Raw genomic sequence first — 23708 nt, 5'->3', positions numbered from 1 at the left:
GTTGAGGAAAAAGATGAAAACGAGAGAAGGATTTTGTGGCCGCGCACAGAATGGAGTTGATGATGTTAGTTTTTAGCACCATCTGCTGTGAATGTCGACGTGCCTAGAGAAGGTGGGGGGGACTCAAGGCAATTGGATTACCCAGTGAGTAATTGAGCTCCACAGCTGCTGAACATGAAAAGCTTCGGTGTGGGAGGACGAAAACTTCTTCCTGTTTCACACTGACAGTCACCACAACTTTACCAAACTCAAACACTTCTCGTTTTCAGCTGGAAATCAACTCAAAGGAGGATGTTCACCTTGATCGTTTCCATTCGCTGAGAGCAGGGCTCGTCAAAGCTCCATTAAAACAGCCCATAACACACATGACCAACTCGACTTGACAAGCTTCATCCGAGTTCTTGCGAATCCCATGACATGAGCTGTAGTGATGCGTGTCTTATACTGTGCGTGTGCACAGAGTTAATGTACCTGATCGTAGAGTTTGCCCACGAGTTTGAGGTGTTTCTCTCCACCCTCCGAGAAGACCACACCGTTCCTCTGCTGGGCCATCAGCAGACAGAGAGGCAGAGCCAGCTCATGATCCAGAAGAGCATCCTTCAGACGCTGAGAAGACTTCTTTGTGTTCCTGATCTGCCCGAAGTAACCACCCTACACACACATTATCAATACAGACTTTTCAATCTTATTTCAGAGGTCACCCTTCAACGTATCAAGAGTTTTCAGAAGGCACTGTTACAGTAACACATCTGTGCTAAGAATACAGATTTACATCTATTTCAACAAAAACGACTGATCGGTTTTGTATTGTATTGTATTGTGCACAGCAGTATGTCTTTATTACATTCAAGTTTGAAGAACAAACTCCAGTAGGCGACTTGAATTGTAATGCAAGCATCTCGTCTTTTCCCCATATAGCTCTCTTGAGCAAATGTTGTGTCATTCTTGTAACGGTACTTTGAGTTCAATGAAAAAAGCTGATGATGGCCTGAAAGTACATGAGTGTCATGTTTCTGTGTTTATCACATGATGATGATGAGTGTTTATCAGGTGTGTTGTACCTCAGCTTTGAGCTGTTCTCCTCCTGTCATAGCCTCCAGCTGCTCCACAGTCATCTCATCCGTGATCTCAATGCCCGCCATCTTCTGTACCACCTCCTTCAGGATCAGCAGGTCAAAACTGACAATACAGAGAGCACACCATCAGATATTCAGATGTCTTCGCATGAAGTACAGTATTATTATTAAATATCCATAAGGATTCTTAGCTGTAGAGAGACACACATCAGGACACAAGTAAAAGCTGAATGTGCCTCAAATTCAACAATCCATCAGTGTCCTGACATTTTTGCTTGGTAAAGCACAACAGGAGAGGCACTGTTTCATTTATAAAATCAAGCCATTCATGTTAGCAACAAACATACTGTATGTAGCAATAAAAAAATGCCTTGTTTTTATTAGTCCATCGAAAATATGAATCCCCACTGTGATTATAATCCAAGTAAATTCAAGCAATTATATATAGTCATTGATGATAAAGTCATAAATCCTGTGGTGACACACACACACGACTCGAGCGGTCACACTGTATTGACCCTTAACCCTTTACATTTGTCAGATCTTTCATGTCAACGTTTCTCACTACAGCTCCACTAGATTTGAAAGAGCCTCCTCTTACGATCCTTTACGGTTTACAAAATAATCCACTTTCACACATTTTGTCTGGTAGGGATAATGGGTTCAAAAGAAACAACATATTACAAACACTTAAGTGTGCTTTACGTCAAGGTTAGTGAGATCTCAGAAGTATAATTGGATTTGCATGCTGATCTACTCAACGTCCAAGAGTGTGCTGCTACAAACAGGCACATTACATGCAGTTTTGGGGGGAAATTTCAGACTTTTCTGAAGTTTATAAAGTTTAGAGTATTTTTTGTGAGGGATTTTAGGATTAAAATTCAAAATTCACTCTATTCAATCCAGTGCAAATCTGTCCTACAAACAACTAGTGTGGTCTCACATGAGGGCACGTGCGCACGCACACGCCCACACGCACCTCTTGCCGGCTTTCAGCTGGTTGGTCACGTACTGCAGAAGACCAGCTAACTCAATGGGATATTTCCGGAACACAGCTCCACAAAGACAAGCAAGACCTGAGGAACGATGTGAAAGCAAAACATTAACATAAGCATTTGCATCCCAATCCACAGAAGGGCAACTGAAGAACGGCACACATTTGTGCTTCAAACAGGTTTCTGAGCGCGCTCGAGCGGCGAGGCCGAAGCATTTAAAGACATGACATTTAACATCCATTGAGAATGTCAGAGGGTGGGATCAATTTATTCAGCATCTGGACATATCAGAGGACTGCTGGAGAGGAAGTCACTCACTCTGGAGCCACGAGGAAATCGTGGTGTCATCATGCTTCATCTTCTCTTTCTCTGGATTGGCTAAAGCTTCAATAATGCAATCTGGCCACATGGTCAAGGGCTCAAACAGATCATGACACGCTCTTTAAAGACAATCTTTAAAGACAACACGTATGCCATATCTATCAATTCAAACGATGCAAAAGAAAACCACTGCTCTCTCTTTCTCTGCCAGCAACAGTTTTTCACTCATTTTAAAGACAGCTCTGGCGATGATGAAGTCAAGGTGAGCGATTACAGGCTGTCTGAAGCAGGCAGAAGAATGTGGAGTTTTGAGGAGATCAGCAGGTTTCAGGTAAAGCTGCGATTAGATGTGTAATTACAAGAGCCATCAGAAAGGATACAGGCCAGCACATCGTAGTTGAGTGACGTGAGGTATTTCAGAGAGTCCACCACTGGAGTTATCAGGTTGTCGTACCACTGAATCTGAGACAGAATCTGAAAGAACGAAACATTTCATTACCACTGAATCTACTTAATTCACTTCAGTCTCAATAAAACAAACAACTATCAATGTAATTACATACATACAGAATGTTCTTTTTTGCAGAATAATAATAATAATGTCTATAACATGGCACAGCTCGCTCATTCAACACATGGGATTCTCCTAGTTTAAAAAGTTTTGAAACGAATCACAAATTAAACGTCTTCTCAAAACGCATTATTACTGGATGCATGGATTAAAGTGAAAAAATGTCTTCTGACTGAATTTCTTCACGTCATATGCCTTTAACCGACACTATTTAAATAGTCAAGACCAATAGTGTTTTAAGGGGAGATGCTTTCATATTGTCAGTTTGCGTATTTTAAAAGCTATTTTTAATCTATGAAAACATTATACTTACCTTGACAAATAATCAACCATCTACATAACTTCAGTGCATGTTTTTCTGGGATTGACATTAAGCGTTGTCATGTGTTTGCCCTTCGGACAAGTACATTTGTCCTTCACTTGTCCGAGTACAAACATTACTTGTCCGAACATAAAAAATATATAACTTCGTATGAAGTGTCAGTATAATTGTTTCGGATTCTGAGTGCTCAAGTTTGCTTCTAAGCATTTTACCTAGTGCCTGAAGTTGGTTATACTCTCCGTGATTGCTATAGAACAAAGGCAAGCAGTAAATATTATTAGTGGCAGGGCTGTACGTTAACTTTTACATAGCACTGGTGTTACAGAGGTTTGGTAGCACAGGCCAAACAGTCGTAGCTAGTGCCACCTAAACCGAGACCAAGACATGACCAAGACATTGAGGGGCCGAGACCGAGTCAAGACCAAGACAAGTACACCTAAAATTCATCAAAAAAAAACAACCCATAACACTAAAAAGTCATAATTACAGAACCATGCGTTCTAAGCGTTCTTATCTACTATTCAGTAGCAAAATATCACGTTTTCAGATCACATCAGACTTTATAATATAAAGAAACAAGATCTAATACAAGTACCTTTTTTGCAATCACATCTTGGATATTGTGGACCTTTGTATTCATTTTGTTGACAGATTTCTTCTAGGACAATCCCCCATTCATCTCTGACCGGCACAACAGTCAAGGCTTAGCTTAAACCAGGACTATGCCTTAGTTAAATTAGGATTTTTAAGTCACTTTTATTAAAATGCCTTAGATAAAAATACTGCTGGTGTGCATCTTGAGACAAAACAATGGCAACGACATATTTTAAGATATGTCAGGGCTATTTATTTCCAGCTAATACAGCTCAAACGTTTATTTTAGTCTGGGACTAGTCTTAAACCTTGTGTGTGAAACCAGGAATTAAAGTTTTACATGCAATCACATGAATGATGTTAACACATAAATCAGACAATGCACCAGCAATTTTGGATATTTCCCACAGTTGTGGTCTTCACCAGTCTTGGAAAAAAAAAAATGCAGAGACCACCAAGTCTGAGACCTAGACAAGACCATCACAAAATGGTCTTGAGACTGGACTCGTACTACAACACTAGTCGTAGTACAAGTATAAATCGTCTGTTGTCATCATTAAAAAATGTGCAAGTGCAGTTCATCACATGAATAGGCAGATAACTGACAAAAGACATTAATGTTACATACAGATGGATAAATTAAGGCCGTATCATTTTTAGTTTACCTAAATTTGATTTAATATTTCTAAGTACTGTGTTTATCATTTTTTACTATACAATAGTGGTATATTTGCCCACATACATTACTGTAGTATATTACAGTATTTACTATAGTAAACTGCAGTAAAATTCCTAGATACTATAGTGTTTCTGAACTTTACTATAGTATACTATCTGTTTACTCTAGTTTATCATTTACTACAAGGGCACTACAATTTTCCATAGCAAATAGTACACTACAGTATTTTTGAGTGTTCAGTTTAACGGGACTTTTATTTTGACGACTTGTCGGAAAGTTGACCGAGTTAATATGTTTTTGAGATAGCTTCACTCAAACAGCACAATGCTGGTAAAATAAACTCTTAGCAACTCTGGAGATGAAGTTCATGTGTTCATATCCTCATATAGTGCAGACGCAGACACACTTGTGTAGTGTGTTAAATTGTGCACCTCATTCCCTCAGACACACAGCCAGATGACATAATACATAACAGCATTCCGTGTCTGCGGGCGATGCGCTATTGATTAATGTCACACACAACGACAAACGCACTTCACACAAACACGCGGCTCTGTCTAATGCACATATTCTTATTATTCTACATATATGTCGCACTGCACAGCCCTGAGTGTTATTTTTTTAAGTTACTTGTCCGGTCGGGCAAGTAAAATGCTCTCTTCTCTCGAGCCTGGTTGTGATGGGTAGCAGGATTGAGTCCGTCTCTGGCTCAGTGCCAGTCAAAGCGCTGAATGTTCTAATCACACCGGTGTGATCGTACGTGATCGTAGGGTTAACATCATGAAAAGTGAATTTATGACATTAAGGACAGGCGGGAACCCTGCAATTGATGGAAATCCGCCGTAGACTCGCTGCAATTAACGGAAATCCGTCGTAGCGACGGAGAACATTAATCCATGTGGCTGTGCCATTAACTGTGGCAGTGTGATATTGTTTTGATTTCAAGAGTAACTAATAATGTAAGAACATGGCAGGAGTCTTATTTAGGGTTGGGTATCGTAAGAAATTGTCCGGTTCCAGTTTTGCCTAATGATTCCCGATTCCGGTTCCATTAAAATCAACCATTATTACTTTAAAACTATTTTACCTTCATTGGTAAGGTAGTAAGTAATGTTGAGTAATGTTAGTCCATTAGTCACATGTGCTTCAAAGTTGATGTTTCTACACTGTCAATAACATTCTGCTTTTAAAGCAGGAATAAGCTGTTAGGCCAAATAGTCCCTTGGGGGCTAAAACACTTGTTCATTTCCCTAAACTAATGAAATATTAAAATGTTAAAGGATGTATTGACAGAAATGCAATATAATACACATGCCTATGTGTTCAGAGGTGTATAAAGAGCTTACACAATGAAGTGTTCTGTTTTATTATCTTAGAATGAGCTATGTCTATCCCCTTACATGGAATTCATCTACTGTAGCCCTAAATGGACAAACTGCTACAGAGTGCATTTCATAAATACGTTAACTCTTTCAGGAAAGAAGCAAAAACGTGACGACAGCTTAATCCTCTCTCGGCCTCCGTAGTGCTTTGAAATGAGGGGTGGAGGGAGCGGTTGGTTGCGATTCACAACCTCACCACTAGATTCTGCTAAAAAAAGACACACAGCACCTCTACCTGTCATACTTATAATCATGTATACACACACTCCTTAAAGACTCTATTTTACTAATAATAATACAGTCAGGAGAGGGTGTGATTTACACACGTTTAAACATTTAAGTCAGTGTGTATAACAATGACAATACAGGACAAATATAATGTCATTTAGTGGCGGAAGGAGCTGTGCACTGCCGGTACGTGTACAATCATGGGAAACCATGTGTTCTGCAGTTAGATGCAGCGCCACGGGTCTGTGGAGTGCACGTACAATACAGTCATGGGAACAAAAGGGTTTGGATGTTAAAGACGAGACACGTCATGGGAAACGATGTGTTCAGTAAATAAAGAGGCGGAGGTGAGTTTCTGTTTGGTTTGTGAAACGCCGGCATAAGGCTGCTCAAGAAACGTTTTCAGAACCAAAACTTGTAAATTGCTCACGGTTCCCAACCCTTGTCTTATCTGAATCCACTCAAACCTTACCAACATCAGCCACATTCAAGTCTCTCTCTCTCTCTCTCTCTCTCTCTCTGAATACATGAATATGCGACAGACAGCAGTTTCCTGATGATGTTCTTACATCAGATGGAGATGCCTAAATTTAGCTGCACATTCATGCTTTCTCTTTAATGTTGGGCATTAGGCCGCAGCTCTGAGTTTCTAAACTGTATGTGCTTTTTCATCTTGGGAGCAATGAAAATTGACGGCACGCTGCAGATGATAAAGAAGGCCTGGAAAGGGCCGTCATTAGTCTAGCGGACCATTATGGCCGTCACAAGCAATAAAATACTCACATAATCAAAGAGAATGGTGGGGTTACTGTGGCTTAACTTCCCGATCTGCCTTCCCGAGGGCTTCACGTTCTCCTTAGTCAGTCGCCTGCAGAAGAAAACAATCACAGATGACACAAGTATTTCATTTTATACCGCGGTAATGCTATCACGACACAGTTATCTTGCTGGAAATTCAATAAAAATGTTATACATAATTTATAAGTGAGGAGGAATAATATTACGGACAGTGTAGGGAATAAGAAAAACTGAACAGAAGAAAAGTTTCTCTTTTTATTTAAAGGAAGTATAACATGTGAAGAGTAGCATTGGTGCATTAACAGCAACACAACAATTTCACTAATAAACACCAGTTAAAAGCATAGGAATCTGTGAGCAACTCCACATCATGGCAAGCAAACACCGTACACACTGCATACAAGTGGAATCTCTAACAGTTACTCAACTATTCTGCAGGGCTTGACATTTAGCATTGTCATGTGGTTGTCCTTCGGACAAGTAAATTTGTTATTCACTTGTCCGAGTACAAAAATTACTTGTCCAAAGATGATATTTCATTTGAATTATAATATAATATAATCAATATAATTGTTTCGGATTTAGATTAGTCAAGTTTGCTTCTAAGTAGGGATGTAACGATTCACTCAGCTCACGATGCGATGCGAGTCACGATTCTGATCTCACGATGCGATTTATTCACGATTTACTCACGATTTATTTTTACAAAATGAGTTGAAACAAATTAGAAATGAACAACTTCCCTTGCATTATTTCTTAAATGCTTCACGTTTCTTTGTATAATAAAATAATGTTTTATTTCAAATAACAAAACTAAACTGCAATTTTATAACAAATTAATAATAGAAAAACTCTCTTTAATATAAACAAACTAATACTGTCTGAGCTTTTCTTGGATTTTTTTGCATTTAAGAAATATCAGCATGTCCACGTTTAGGTTTGCAGTGAAAATAGCGGCCCCTGCTGTTCAAAAAATGTATTGCGATTCAGTTCACACCTCAACCGATTTGAATAGTCACTCATTATAACCGATTTTCAACCGGCTCACGGTGAATCGTTACATCCCTACTTCTAAGCATTTTAACTAGTGTCCGCTTTGGCCGCCTGAATTTGGTTACAGGCCTGCTCTCCGTGACTGCTATAAACCAAAGGCAAGCAGTAATTATTATTAGTGTTAAGGCTGTAGGTTAACTTTTTTTGCACATAGCACTGGTGCTAGAGAGGTTTAAAGTTTGGTAGCACAGGCAGAAATGTGCAAGTGTAGTTCATTATGAATAGGCAGATAACTGACAAAAGACATTAATGTTACATACAGATGGATAAATTAGGGCCGTATCATTTTTAGATGACCTAACTTTGTTTTAATATTTCTAAGTACTGTGTTTATCATTTTTTACTATACAATAGTGGTATATTTGTCCACATAAATTAGTAGTAAACTGGTAAACTGCAGTAAAATTCTTACTATATTGTTTTTGAACTTTACTATAGTATACAGTGTTTATCAATTCACTACAAGGGCACTTCAATTTTCAATAGCAAATACTATAGTACACTACTATATTTTTTGTCTGAGTGTTCAATTTAACGGGACTTTTATTTTGACGGGTCTTCGGGAAGACACTTGTTTGCAGATAGCTTCACTCAGACAGTAAAACGCTCGTAAAATAAACTCTCACAGCAACTCAGGAGATGAAGTTCATGTGTTCATATCCTCATACAGTGCAGACGCAGACAAATCCTCGACCATCACTCGTGTTGTATATGTTAAACTGTGCACATAATTCACTCAGACACGCAGAACAGCCAGATCACATTTAAATAACAGGATTCCTCGTCCGCATGTAGTTACATGGACTCATGGACATTGATTATTGTCACACACAAACAAGTCTAATGCACATATTCTTCTTATTCTACATATATGTCGCACTGTTTTTTTTTTTTCAAGTTACTTGTCCGGTCGGGCAAGTAAAATTCTCTCTCACTTGCCCATACAAAACATTCACTTGTCCCGGACAAGCGTTAATGTCGAGCCCTGTGCCCTACAAAGGCAAAAGACCTTAACTCGCTAGAATGTGAAACTGAGGAAAATGACTTTCAAGTTCTTTATTTGTCCAGCCAAATTAATTATAGGTAGGACACTGGAAATCTGGCAATTAGATGTTTTAGTAATTACATTTATGTACTTAAAAAACAGGAACTTAAACTTGACTTTTGACCCCTATTTTGAAGTTACTGTCCTCTGCCTTTGTAGTGTCTGCAAAAAGTGAGAAGTCACGCCAAGGCAAAAAGCAGTAATTTCCACATTATCAATATTCAGCTGCTGATAACCATTTACAAAACTATTATTGTAACTCCTGTATAATGTTTAACTTTTTCAAAATAAACAATGTTTTAAATAAAAAGGTTCAAAAGAGAAATATGCAAGGATGATAAAATAAGTGATCCTTATATTAACCTAAAACCGCCAGTAGGGGGTGGTAAGTAAGTAATTAAGTGAGTGACATATCGAGTCATTGACTGTGTTTATGAATAGGTCATTGAATCTCACTTCAAAGATTCGTTCAAAGCCACAGATTCATTCACAATAATTGCCTCGCCTAAAGGATGATTTGATTTATGTGAACGCCAGCCCAGCAGGTTGGAATAATGCTCAGAATTCTTGTGGATTAAACATCTTTGATGACATTCATTGCCATGGATTATATTGGGTTACAAGAAAAGGTAGGATATGGATTTAATTGCGAACTGTACTGATTTTATGTGTGATCACGCTACATTCTATGCTGTCACAGCGTTGGAGTCAAATCTTGCAACTAGTGTGCAGACCCAGACTGTCACAGCACAGTGACTTCATATTGACGCACCGCTAAACAAAGGCAGAGTACCGTAACTCAATAAGAGCGTTCCAAAACAAAGTCAAAGAGCACTAACTAGTGTTACGGTGCTCTGCCTTGGTTTCCTTTGGGCTTTTGGAAGTTACTGTTAAGACAACGCATTATTTTCTCGAGAAAACTATGAAAATGACTCAAGATGCTTATGCACGTGATAAAGGACGTCTTGAATATCCCAAAAATATCAACTCATTTTCGACCAAAATCAATGTTACGGTCTTTTGCCTTTGCACGGCAGTACAGTCACACGGTATGTCCTTTAACAGCATCCAGCCCTGAAATCAGCACAGTTAATAGATCAACTGCTCACGAAGACAATCGTGTCACTCTCGCATACATTCTCATGTTTGAGCTGAGACAGGCGACAGACGTGTGTCGTCCTCACGCCTCTGCTCTGATGTCTCATCACACAAGCCAGCAGGAGCGTGATGACCGCCTCACGTCTCTGTTAATTGTTCGTGCGGGGGGCTGTGTTTTTCTGCTGAGCTGCAGGGCAGCTTTCTCTGATGTGTGACACAAAAGAGCCAATTATAAAAGTCAATTAATAAAGTAAATGGGAAACAGCAAACCGCGGTGGAGGACACAGAGCCAGAGCTGACACTGTGTACTGAGCACACCATAACACTCACCTCCTGCTCTTAATAAAACCACCCTGTGTGTGCGTGAGATCTGATCATTCCTCATGTTCAGTTGAATCTAGAGAGAATACTACTGAACTACTCGATAAAGCTCATGTGGCACACATGAAGTCAGTCCTGACACTAGAAAGAACTCATCAGTGAACTAGGAAAATGCTAACTACACACTGCATACTATTCTAGAAAACCATATGTGATATGCAATGATGATTATTGCAAACTCTACTACACAAGCATGTGATCGCAAACTCTTTTAGCTGCATGAGCTTCATTTCATGCGCCGCTGGATTGTGAAATGAGTCGGACCATAAATACACTTCAGTGCATTGTCTCTGCAGCTCTGAGTGGCATCACAGCAGGTAATGGAAAGCTTTACAGTGGCTGTGTGCTGTAGTGGCCTTCTGTCTGTCAGGTTCATATTGCTACTATCACACTGGAGATGGAAGTGTTTTGTGGGATACAGCACCTAAACAGTTCATCCAGGTATATAACACATGTAAAGTGTGCCTACATGTAGAGTAAACACACAGAACATGTGTGTCTTATTACAGAAAATAAAGCAGACTGCAGTGAAAATAATGACAGTAAAACAGATTTCTGTTTGAGCGCTCACAGATCCTCTGCAGCATCACTGCAGTCAAAATCACTGCATCAGCGGCCTCACCTCCTCACAGCTCATACGCTCTCAACACGCATCTGCATCAGCTCATCAAAGCTCACACGCTCTCAATACACACCTGCATCAGCTGCCTCACCTCATCACAGCTCACACGCTCTCAAAACACACGTCTGCATCACCTCCTCACAGCTTACAACACACATCTGCATCAGCTGCATCACCTCCTCACAACACATATCTGCATCACCTCCTCAAAGCTCACAACACACATCTGCATCAGCTGCATCACGTGCTCACACACTCTCAACACACTTCTGCATCACCTCCTCACAGCTCACAACACACGTCTGCATCACCTCCTCACAACTCACAACACACGTCTGCATCACCTCCTCACAACTCACAACACACCTCTGCATCAGCTGCATCACCTCCTCACAGCTCACAACACACATCTGCATTAGCTGCATCACGTGCTCACAGCTCTCAACACACGTATGCATCACCTCCTCACAGCTCACAACACACATCTGCATCAGCTGCATCACCTCCTCACAACTCACATCTGCATCAGCTGCATCACCACCTCACAACACACATCTGCATCAGCTGCATCACCACCTCACAGCTCACAACACACATCTGCATCAGCTGCATCACCTCCTCACAACACACATCTGCATCAGCTGCATCACCTCCTCGCAACACACATCTGCATCAGCTGCATCACCACCTCACAACACACATCTGCATCAGCTGCATCACCTCCTCACAACACACATCTGCATCAGCTGCATCACCTCCTCAAAGCTCACAACACACGTCTGCATCAGCTGCATCATCTCCTCACAGCTCACAACACACATCTGCATCAGCTGCATCACGTGCTCACACACTCTCAACAAACACCTGCATCAGCTGCATCACGTCCCCACAGCTCACAACACATGTCTGCACCACCTCCTCACAGCTCACAACACACGTCTGCATCAGCTGCATCACCTCCTCACAGCTCACAACACACGTCTGCATCAGCTGCATCACCTCCTCACAGCTCACAACACACGTCTGCATCAGCTGCATCACCTCCTCACAGCTCACAACACACGTCTGCATCAGCTGCATCACCTCCTCACAGCTCACAACACACGTCTGCATCAGCTGCATCACCTCCTCACAGCTCACAACACACGTCTGCATCAGCTGCATCACCTCCTCACAGCTCACAACACACGTCTGCATCAGCTGCATCACCTCCTCACAGCTCACAACACACGTCTGCATCAGCTGCATCACCTCCTCACAGCTCACAACACACGTCTGCATCAGCTGCATCACCTCCTCACAGCTCACAACACACGTCTGCATCAGCTGCATCACCTCCTCACAGCTCACAACACACGTCTGCATCAGCTGCATCACCTCCTCACAGCTCACAACACACGTCTGCATCAGCTGCATCACCTCCTCACAGCTCACAACACACGTCTGCATCAGCTGCATCACCTCCTCACAGCTCACAACACACGTCTGCATCAGCTGCATCACCTCCTCACAGCTCACAACACACGTCTGCATCAGCTGCATCACCTCCTCACAGCTCACAACACACGTCTGCATCAGCTGCATCACCTCCTCACAGCTCACAACACACGTCTGCATCAGCTGCATCACCTCCTCACAGCTCACAACACACGTCTGCATCAGCTGCATCACCTCCTCACAGCTCACAACACACGTCTGCATCAGCTGCATCACCTCCTCACAGCTCACAACACACGTCTGCATCAGCTGCATCACCTCCTCACAGCTCACAACACACGTCTGCATCAGCTGCATCACCTCCTCACAGCTCACAACACACGTCTGCATCAGCTGCATCACCTCCTCACAGCTCACAACACACGTCTGCATCAGCTGCATCACCTCCTCACAGCTCACAACACACGTCTGCATCAGCTGCATCACCTCCTCACAGCTCACAACACACGTCTGCATCAGCTGCATCACCTCCTCACAGCTCACAACACACGTCTGCATCAGCTGCATCACCTCCTCACAGCTCACAACACACGTCTGCATCAGCTGCATCACCTCCTCACAGCTCACAACACACGTCTGCATCAGCTGCATCACCTCCTCACAGCTCACAACACACGTCTGCATCAGCTGCATCACCTCCTCACAGCTCACAACACACGTCTGCATCAGCTGCATCACCTCCTCACAGCTCACAACACACGTCTGCATCAGCTGCATCACCTCCTCACAGCTCACAACACACGTCTGCATCAGCTGCATCACCTCCTCACAGCTCACAACACACGTCTGCATCAGCTGCATCACCTCCTCACAGCTCACAACACACGTCTGCATCAGCTGCATCACCTCCTCACAGCTCACAACACACGTCTGCATCAGCTGCATCACCTCCTCACAGCTCACAACACACGTCTGCATCAGCTGCATCACCTCCTCACAGCTCACAACACACGTCTGCATCAGCTGCATCACCTCCTCACAGCTCACAACACACGTCTGCATCAGCTGCATCACCTCCTCACAGCTCACAACACACGTCTGCATCAGCTGCATCACCTCCTCACAGCTCACAACACACGTCTGCATCAGCTGCATCACCTCCTCACAGCTCACAACACACGTCTGCATCAGCTGCATCACCTCCTCACAGCTCACAACACACGTCTGCATCAGCTGCATCACCTCCTCACAGCTCACAACACACGTCTGCATCAGCTGCATCACCTCCTCACAGCTCACAACACACGTCTGCATCAGCTGCATCACCTCCTCACAGCTCACAACACACGTCTGCATCAGCTGCATCACCTCCTCACAGCTCACAACACACGTCTGCATCAGCTGCATCACCTCCTCACAGCTCACAACACACGTCTGCATCAGCTGCATCACCTCCTCACAGCTCACAACACACGTCTGCATCAGCTGCATCACGTGCTCACACGCTCTCAACACACGTCTGCATCAGCTCCTCACAGCTTTTGACACACAGATTAAATCATTGTCACATGATTATCACTTTCTGTAACGAAGCCCCTTCTCCACACTTAAACTATGTAGTTAACTCAACATAAAACATATTTGAGGTATCTTGGAACTCCTCTAACGTGACTACATTCTGTATTATACTTTAGTATTTACTATAGTAGAATTAAGTTAAATTTCTAGATACTGTAGCATTTTTTAATTTACTACAACAAATACTCAAGTACACTCCTGTATTTTTCATGTGGCCTTTTTAGTTTTATTCTTTATGCTGAGATCAGTATTATACTTTAATTCTATGGTTTTATGAGTACATCACTAAATATTCAACGTCAATGGTTTTCATTTTGACCGAAAAGCATGCGCTATGGCTTTAATTCAGCACATGTAGCACAGGTGTCGAAACCATCACTGCATGGCTGCACTGCATCAATCCTGCAATGCACGGACACTGCATCTGTGTGCAGTGAGAATGCTCAAACCTGTTAATGTGGGCACGGATATAAATTACCTTAAGTCACCAAAATATGTATTTTTAGACAGCTAAAAAGAATATTTAATGCTGTAAACATGAGTATGAAACGTGCCAGCAGCACTTTCAAATATAAATCTAAAAGTGAAAGCATGCTGCTCTCAGTATTTACATTCTAACATTAGATGTTAACTATTCCCTTCATCAGACACCAACATAAGGACTAGCAGACATGGGTAGAGTCCTTCACATCTCTGAACGGCATGTGTGTTGTCATAAACAGCAAGCTAACCGAGGAGAAATAGCACCAGCAGTGGAAGGCTCAGCAGTGAGTGACTCAGTAAGCAGAAAATATTACTCGCACAACCCACACATACTCTTCTGCATAAAGTAACACAGAAAGTGTTAAAACAGAATAGAAAAAAATAAAAATGCCAAATCTCAAGGTGAAGTCAGGTGACATTCATAAGCTTGAAAACCACAAAAGCACTCGGTACAAACAGCATCCAACGAGAAAGGCTAAACAGTCAAGATTGGGTCTGACACATGCAAGAACCCGACTCGGCCCGTTTGACAGGTGACCTTGAGCTTCCCTCTCTTTCACCCTGAACACTTTTGATGTGTTTAACTTCGACTCGCTCTCTCTCGGTCCAATTATCTGCCAAAATATCATCATTTATTCAACAGAGTTGAATAGAAAGCAAAGGATGTGATGCAGTGATCCTTCGAGCTCATGTCAAACAGCTCATCTGTATGCACACACAGCAGTGCAGTTCTCTTCAGTACTGTTTAGTATTGAGCACTAACACTCCCTTCCAGAAACCACCGAGCTGCCTTTCAGATTCATGTCCTTTCAAAAGGTATTTAGATTGGACTCATCCCCTTTAGATACCTGGGCACTATTTAAGACCGAATGACATGTTTCTTTCATTAGGCAATCTCAGGATACACTGCACAAAGCTCAACAAAATACATTAATACAAGATGGCAGACAAGACAACTGTTTAGGGCCGTTCAACATGATCACGAGAACTATAAAAATTGTAAAGATTGTTCTTCGTTTAGGAGAATAGCGGGGTTCACATCACAACTATAATGATAAAGAGAATGATTTCATTAGGATCACTCTCAGAACCATTTTTTTCCAGCTGATGAACGACAGTCTCTTGCAGATCTCTAATGTTTGGCTAATGATGATCGTGACGCGAGTTTAATATCTGACTTAAAGACTGTAGAGGTTGGAAAGCCGCGTGTTTAAGGCGGGATATTATATATTTAACAATTACATAAATCTGAGAAAACTGGCAAAATACATCGAGGGAAATAATGATTTGATCCCCTGCTGATTTTGTAAGTTTGCCTGCTTACAAAGAAATGAAGGGTCTAAAATGTTTATGGTGGGTTTATTTGAACTGATAGACACAGAATATTAAAAAAATCAGGGGAAAAATGTATATAAAGGTTATATAACATTTCAGTCAGTGAAATAAGTATTTCAATATAAAGATCAAATCATTATTTCCCTCACTGTATATGCTTCACAAATGTCCACGACTCCGGCCGTTCACGAGTGCTCTCTAGAAGAGTCTCCTTCCGGCTGCAATGTGTTCAGACGTAGCGAACCAGTGCATGAGAAAAAACAAAGGTGACGAAGCAAGCAAACAATGAAGGAAGAGGGAACGCACTATTCTCAAATGACTTTCAAAACGCAGAATGTAAGTTGTGTTGCCGTCTATGGGCGGAAGCCAGAAAGCTCCCGAACCTCATCAAAACTATCTTCATTTGCATTGTGAAGATCAACAGATGTCATGGGCTTATTGAATGACTTGAGGGCGAGTTATTCATGGCAGAATTGCTCCCCTTTAAATGTGTTCCTAGTTAAATGAAGTCGAAGCAAACGCACATTACAGAATCGCAGAGTCTTGTTTAAACAGTCCACACGTCAATCACTCCTCACAATCTGAGTGAGATCGACTGTAAACTTACTTCATGATGTACTTTGCTCTGTCCACCGTCTGAGCCTTGATCTTCACCAGGAGCGGATGAGTGCCGTAAGTCTCATTCTTCCACTGTCCATACAGCCGATACCTTCAGACACAAAAAGATTCATGTTTAAACAGCTCAGGAAAGCACGTTCATGTGTTTAGATGTGTTTGTGTATGAGAGTATTATGAGGGCTCAGAGATCTAGTGTAGCAGTAAAAACCTCAGCTGGTATATGAGCATCCAGCTCAATCATTTCATATAACAGCTCCCATGATATAACAGCCCATAAACTTACACATCCCCATCATGTTTAACTGTTGATGTTATGGCTTGAAGGCATCCTTTGACGTTCTTTAATGTGCCCTGAGGATTACAGTGCAGGCCACGGGTTTAATATCAGGCTGATGACAGCACATGGCGACTCACGTTCTTCATCCCATGTACCCAAGAAATTGAGTTTAGAATGGCATGAAGGTGAGTGAATGATCTACACTCGTACTTTGGGGTAAGTTTGTTCATTAATGTTTTAAATGTGTATGTGACCGAGTGCTTGAGATGTCTTGAGAAGCAATGCATGTGATATGATAGAAGTGTTTCTCTTATGTGAAACCATCATATGAAGTTGTATGAAGCTGCTGGGCTCTGTGATGACGACGAGTCAATACCTGTAGTTATAGGGGAAGAGTTTGAAGAAGCCCCAGATCTCCTCTGACATGCAGGCATTGCACTCCATGAGCGACAGAGACGGCAACAACACCTGATCAGCAATACTGAGAAAACAGCTCAGCAGAGAGTCCTAACACACACATACACACATCAGGTCATATAGAGACAAACACAAGCTGGGGGAATGCTTTACACTTCCACTATGAGATTTCAAGTAATAGTTCACCAGTCATTATTTACTCCCCCTCTCGTCATTTCAAATCTGTAGAAGTTTCTTTCTTCTGTAGAACACAAAAGAAGATATTTTGACCGAACAACGACGGTACCCATTGACCTGCATTGGTTTTGTGAATGGGTACTGCCATTGTGCGGTCACCAACATTCTTCAACATATCTTCTTTAGTGTTCTGCAGAAGGACTTCTACCTGAAATCTACATTTGATATAGATATAAAATAAAGTATATGTAAGTAAACAAATGAAATCTATAAAATGATTTCAATACATTTTAATTTTACTCTTTTGTTACATGTTCAATGCTTTGGCAATATTGTCAGAACATGCACTCGTTCCAATAAAGTACCTTGAAATTGAGTAAATTATTTTCCTTTTTGGGTGAACTATGCCTTTAAACTCTCCCGATCTAACTTGTCTTTTCAATGACTCACCATTTTGTCCTTGGTGTCCTGATTGCTTTCACTTTGGTACTGAGAGAGGGAGAGTGAGAGAGAGTGAGAGAGAGAGAGAGAGAGAGAGAGAGAGAGAGAGAGAGAGAGAGAGAGGGGGTGAGAGACAGAGAGAGAGAGTGAGAGAGAGAGTGAGAGAGAGAGAGAGAGAGAGAGAGAGAGAGAGAGAGAGAGAGAGAGAGGTCAAATGCATATCAATACACGCTAAGAGCCCAACAAAAGCATGAGACTGTAGAGTTCATAGCTGATATACAACTAGGGCTGGGCGATGGGTTTAAAAAAAAGATGGATAATCGACTTCAAAAACATCCCAATATCCGATAATATCAGGTGTGTTTGACTTCATGCAACATTGCGCAGACGATCGGCATACTGATGTCATACGCTGATGTCATACGCTGATCAATCTGAGGATACAGACCGGGAGGGAATTCGTTCCGGACCCGCCAAGTGCTAAACAAACACGCACACGTACACAGGCACGCCACGCGCACAAACCAGTGTTGCAGTGACTTCTTTCATCAGGTCAAGCGTCTAGATAAACCATAGCTTTTAGGGGCAGTCGTGGCCTAATGGTTAGAGAGTGGGACTCGTGACCAGAAGGTTGCCGGTTGAATTGTCAGGGCCGGCGGGTAACACTCGCCGGGCGCTGCAGTGATAGCTGCCCACTGCTCCGGGTGTGTGTGTTCACTACTCTCTGGATGGGTTAAATGCAGAGGTCACATTTCGGGTATGGGTCACCATATCTGACAAATAGGTCACTTTCACTTCACTTCAGTAGAAAAAAGTTGCCGGAAGCGCCCCGCAAGCGTGACGTTTTGCTTTGCCGACGCAGCTCGTCTTTCTCTTGGTCTGTCTGTGCAGCGACCGGCAGAAACCAGCAGCACTTTCAACTGACCCAACAAAAAAGCGCTTCCAAAACTCTGTCACTGTTACTGAGAGATCTTACTGACAGCACTACCAATAAACATCACGTAAAGTTAACCAGAGGTTTTTCTGGGTCAAAACTGCTCCTCACACACACGCACATACCATGTTAAAAGTAGCCTGTGAACCCAATACTGATGAAAATAATTGCGAAGAAACAGGTTGACATCTAACCTTCATATTTATTCATGAAATAAACCATAATCACTGCACTGTTAGGACAGCTCGATTTTTATATGAAACTATTTTAACTATAAAATGTCATCATTAAAACAAAAGTATGGTTCAGATAAAATTATAGTCATTCTGAAGGATTTCACAACATCTTCCTAATAAAATACGAGTTATGAACTTAATGCTAAGACATTAAAAAGTAACTTGAACAGTTTTGTGCAGTCAGATGGCTAACACATTTAAGCGCTGCAAGTTCATTCTGACTTCCTCTGCTCGTGCGTCGCTTCCATTGTCGTACAATGAGAAATGATTTGCAAACACTGGTGCAGTGAGGCACAATGCACTCAGAACATATACAGGCGTTCATTCATTAACATGAGGTCCTACTGCTCACTTCATGTGTCTTCATATACATCATATTACAAACATTACTCAAAACTCACCTATGTTCAGTTATGTTGACGTCTGTGTTATATGCATTACTGTTTGCTGTTATCGTAAAGCGTCCTTGAGCTCTGGAAAGGCGATATATACTGTAAATAAAACTGATTATTTTTCACTTATTTATTTTTAAATATTTATTTTGGGCATTTTTGCTTTATTTGTAGTTAAGTGAGAGATGGGACAGGGGTTGAGTTCGAGAAAGGACCATGAGACGGGAATCGATCCCGGGTCGCCAGATGCGCAACATGTCAGAGAGCACTGCCCACGAGGCTATCGGCTCCGACATTATTCACTTTTAACCCTTTCACACCGGTGTGATCATTCTAGGCTGGTCCCTGAAGTGCACAATCACACAGGATCACACCACTTTAGTACGCAGCCGTATAACAGTTATGTGATGTAATGCCGAATCATCTTCACCACAGACTTTGGCTGAAGTATTTCAGTACAACATTCCTCATGCTGTACAACACCACCGCACCGTGCGCTGGTTAGTCAAGGCCATCCACTGAGGCAGTCACATGACTTCGTTGATGCACATCAAGAAAATTACCAAGTAAATGTGTTTCCATTGTAATTAATGCATATTTCTTCTCATCTGATAAAAAATGATTTTAACTCAATTGAGCGAGTTTTATAGCCATCTTGGTGTTTCCCTCCAGCGTGTCTTTATGCAAAATCCCAAAGTGCGCATTCAAATAAGTGGATGGAAACACATCTGTATTGTTTATGAGCCGTATCACTCAGCCCTTGTGTCGGTGTTTACCTCTTTCATGAAACTCTTGCCCAGTCGAATGATCTTGGCAAACAGTATGGGGTCATGGGACAGATGAGGACCCAGGTAGCACAGCATGGAGAAGACGTCTCTGGATAAGTCTTGGAAGGTCTCGGCCGGCTGCAGTGCCTGTTTGTTCCACAGAGGTGTCATCAAACTGCCTTTGGCTCCTTTGGGAACCCCAGCCCTACAAATACATGAAGTTCAAAGAGCTCGGTCAGAACAACGGAGTTTCAACTGTGCCTTCTACCCCAGCGCCGGAGCCTGACAATACGCTTCAAAGCACGTCTCATGTGGACTCTGTCATGATCACTTTAGGAGGCGGGCAACAGGTGACATCTCCCCGTCTCTCCATCCTCAGATCTTTCTGCAACGATTTCTCAGTGGCTGCCCGAGTGAAATTTGGAACTGCCAAAGCAAATTCAATTACATTTCATGCTCATTTTCTTCCCCAAATAGAACTGTGTGATCATCTCCGTTCTACATTTTTAGAAAGCAAGAGACAGCCGCTCCCTCCCTCCTCTTGTTGTTTCCAAGCAACAGACATGTGTGATGAAGAGGTCATAAATGTAAAAACATGCATCTCCAATATTACACAGTCAAGACAAATTATGTTTTCAGAATGAAATAAATAGCTTTTAATCTGTCAAATTTACTTTTTCTAACGTAGCAGAAGTTATATTGGCACAGAAACGCTACTTGGATGTACAGAAAACGTTGTCAAGGATGGGTCACGTGCCTGTCGAGCAGAGAAATGACAGACAGCCATGTCTGGGTATTCCAGCCCTTTTTGGTGACACCAGATGGTGACAAACGCTAACACACATCTGCTGGTTATTTAATCCCAGTCAGTGTCCCGTGCAGAGATGACCCCGTGTATGCGGTGTGTACCTGCGGTACAGCGGCTCCACGCTGTAGTGCAGCAGTTGGCACAGAGCGATGGCGATGGTCTTGTGGGAGGTGGCATAGAAAGCTGGCATCTGATCCATGACGCTCTGAGCGTGCTGCCAGTCGCCGATCCGCAGCAGAGCCTCCAGCAGCCCCAGCTTCTGATTATCAGGAGGCTGACATGAGAGAGAGAGACAGACGGATTAGAGGAGTGGAGGACACACCTTCACATACGGCATCATTATCTGTGCTGCCGGGGATCTCAGCACAGATGTGTGTGTCTCTGAAGATGCTTCTTAGTAATGTCACACCTAATTCACCCCACAGACAATCTACAAAATCTGGATTTTTCATTGGATGCAAGAGTGGCTAATAATATAACTGTTTAGATTTTAATTATTATATGTTCATTTATATTCAAATTTTATTGTATAATAATTGTATAAATAAATAATTTGCTGAACTTCATCTGCTTGTTCTGTGTGTGTATGAGTTGTACAGTTTAACATGTTAAAGGTAAAATCAATCAAAACAACAACAATGCTGTAGCTTGATGACGCTGTGAAGGAGCGTGGAATGATGGGATCTGTTGTCTTCAACTCCACCGCTGATGGCCATCAATCAGACGGGAACGAGAAATCATGTTAGCAGATGTTTTATAACATCTGCTAACATGTTTTATAAATCTTGCGAATAATTGTGGTCCATAAATAAGTGACTGCTCGAAACAAGTTAGAGGCTTGCTAGACACTACACACTACTTCCGCATTTGTCCATGACACTGTTGTCATGCGGTTTCTACGTCAGTAAAGGCGGTAACAAAGGGTGACGCGGATATGACGCCATTGGCAGGCGACTGCACAGCTCCGTGTCACTGTTTAGAATGGCCATTTTCAGTAAATTTTGCAGTAACATTTTTGGGTACTATAGTATACAACAGTAATTCTGTGGAAAAATGTATTTACTATTTTATAGTAAAACATTGAAATACAGAACTCAGAAAAATCAAATTAAAGGGGAAAAAATGATATGTCCCTAATTAATACATCTGCATGTAACAATAATGTCCTTTGTAAGTTAGCTGTCTATTAATGTGATGACCTACACTTGTTTTTTTCAAAGATGATAACAGACATTTTATACTTGTGCTGTTTTATACTTTAACTGTTTGGTCTGTGCTACAAAACTAAACCTCTGTAGCACCGGTGCTGTGGGCAAAACCCTTGATCGTATACTAATTTTATCAAATAAACACTTTGTTGAATGGGTCGTGTAATGTTGAAGATTTTATTGACCAAAATATAAAGGAATCATGTACACTTTACATTACTATTATAAATCTATCTCTACATAAGATCTGGTCTTTGTTAGCTCATCTCTAGTCGTAAATACCAGAGTCTTTGTTAGTAACCCCCCCTCACCAGCTAGGAATGCTGAGATCAGACATCTGTTAAAGGTATCAGGGTAACCCCCAATAACTTAGGTGTGTGTGTGTGTAAGGACACTATAAAGGTCTGCCCCCAACCAGGGTTGGGCAGTTGCATTGCAATCCAACTCGGCTTTGTTTCAGCTTTGTGAGAATAAAGTCTAACTACTTTTGGTTTCAAAACCTTGACTCAAGAGTCGTTTCCTCGGAGCAAAAGAGGAAAAATCACAACAGTAACTGTTGCATTTAAGTTTAGCCAAGCAGTGGTTCTACTACTGGCAACACAAAACAATACTGGCTAGACATCCTTTTAACTTGCTAACTAAAGTAATTTACATGTTTCTTTGGCTTGTTTTCAGAAATAATCTACAGGGACTCTGTTCTTCCAGAAGTTAAGTCTGGGCCACAATAGCTGTCATGTGCAGTAATGTTGGTTTATGTTGTTGCTTTGAAGCCATCGATAGCCAGTCAAAAAATCATTTACTTTGTTTCAGTCAATCTCTTACAAACTGTCAAAAAGAGTGAAGATTATGTGGGCAAGCTCTGTAAACACTTTAACAACACACCACAGCACCCGCAGCTCGTTTATCAATGATCAGCACATATGTTATTACATTTTTTATTCATTACAGCACAACTGACATGCGCTACCTTCTCGTTCTTCTCATCCTCCTTTTCCTTCTCTTTCTCCTTGTCATCTGTCTTTTCAGAAGGGACGACCACCATGGTGAGTTTGCGGGCGATCTGTTTGGCCTCCAAGATCTCTCTCTTGTGCTCTTCCACAATGCTGGAGTCCACTGGGAGGAGCTGGAACACAAGACAAAAGTTCAGTTCAGTGAATCAGCTGCATGGACAAGTCAAGTCAAGTGTCAGAAATGAGTAAGAATGGTAATCTGATGCAGGAGCATCTGGAAACACTTCAGCTGCAGCAGGTGATTTCAGACAGACCATGAACGGTGAGCGAGCACTAATCATGTTAAATGTGGCATACAGTAATGAAGATCTTAAAGATCACAACACAACTGTGTGAAAGATCCTGTTTGGATAAAAGAGAATTTCAGCTCCATGCTGTTGTGATATCAAATAATCACTTATCTTCAGAGACCGGCCATTAAAGCA

At 41.9% G+C, this 23708-nt stretch overlaps 1 protein-coding gene across 1 annotated transcript in view; it reads right to left on the bottom strand.

The window, feature by feature from the left end:
• Nucleotides 1-433: 433 nt before the first annotated feature.
• The window catches only part of LOC130551296 (THO complex subunit 2-like), a 47093-nt gene continuing 23818 nt past the window's right edge, over nt 434-23708 (bottom strand). Inside the window, exons 10-21 of the mRNA XM_057328869.1 lie at nt 23241-23396; nt 21167-21339; nt 20267-20462; nt 17938-17976; nt 17270-17400; nt 16606-16707; nt 6952-7036; nt 2773-2866; nt 2390-2470; nt 2056-2152; nt 1062-1179; nt 434-651 (exon numbers count right to left, since the gene is read on the bottom strand). Of these exons, the coding sequence (XP_057184852.1) occupies nt 463-651; nt 1062-1179; nt 2056-2152; nt 2390-2470; nt 2773-2866; nt 6952-7036; nt 16606-16707; nt 17270-17400; nt 17938-17976; nt 20267-20462; nt 21167-21339; nt 23241-23396 (1461 nt within the window). The 3' untranslated portion in view covers nt 434-462. The remainder of the gene's footprint in view (nt 652-1061; nt 1180-2055; nt 2153-2389; nt 2471-2772; nt 2867-6951; nt 7037-16605; nt 16708-17269; nt 17401-17937; nt 17977-20266; nt 20463-21166; nt 21340-23240; nt 23397-23708) is intronic.

Source organism: Triplophysa rosa, unplaced genomic scaffold (genome assembly GCF_024868665.1).
Source record: "Triplophysa rosa unplaced genomic scaffold, Trosa_1v2 scaffold88_ERROPOS1393935, whole genome shotgun sequence".
Lineage (NCBI taxonomy): Eukaryota > Metazoa > Chordata > Actinopteri > Cypriniformes > Nemacheilidae > Triplophysa > Triplophysa rosa.
This window is presented reverse-complemented; position numbering and strand designations above follow the sequence as displayed.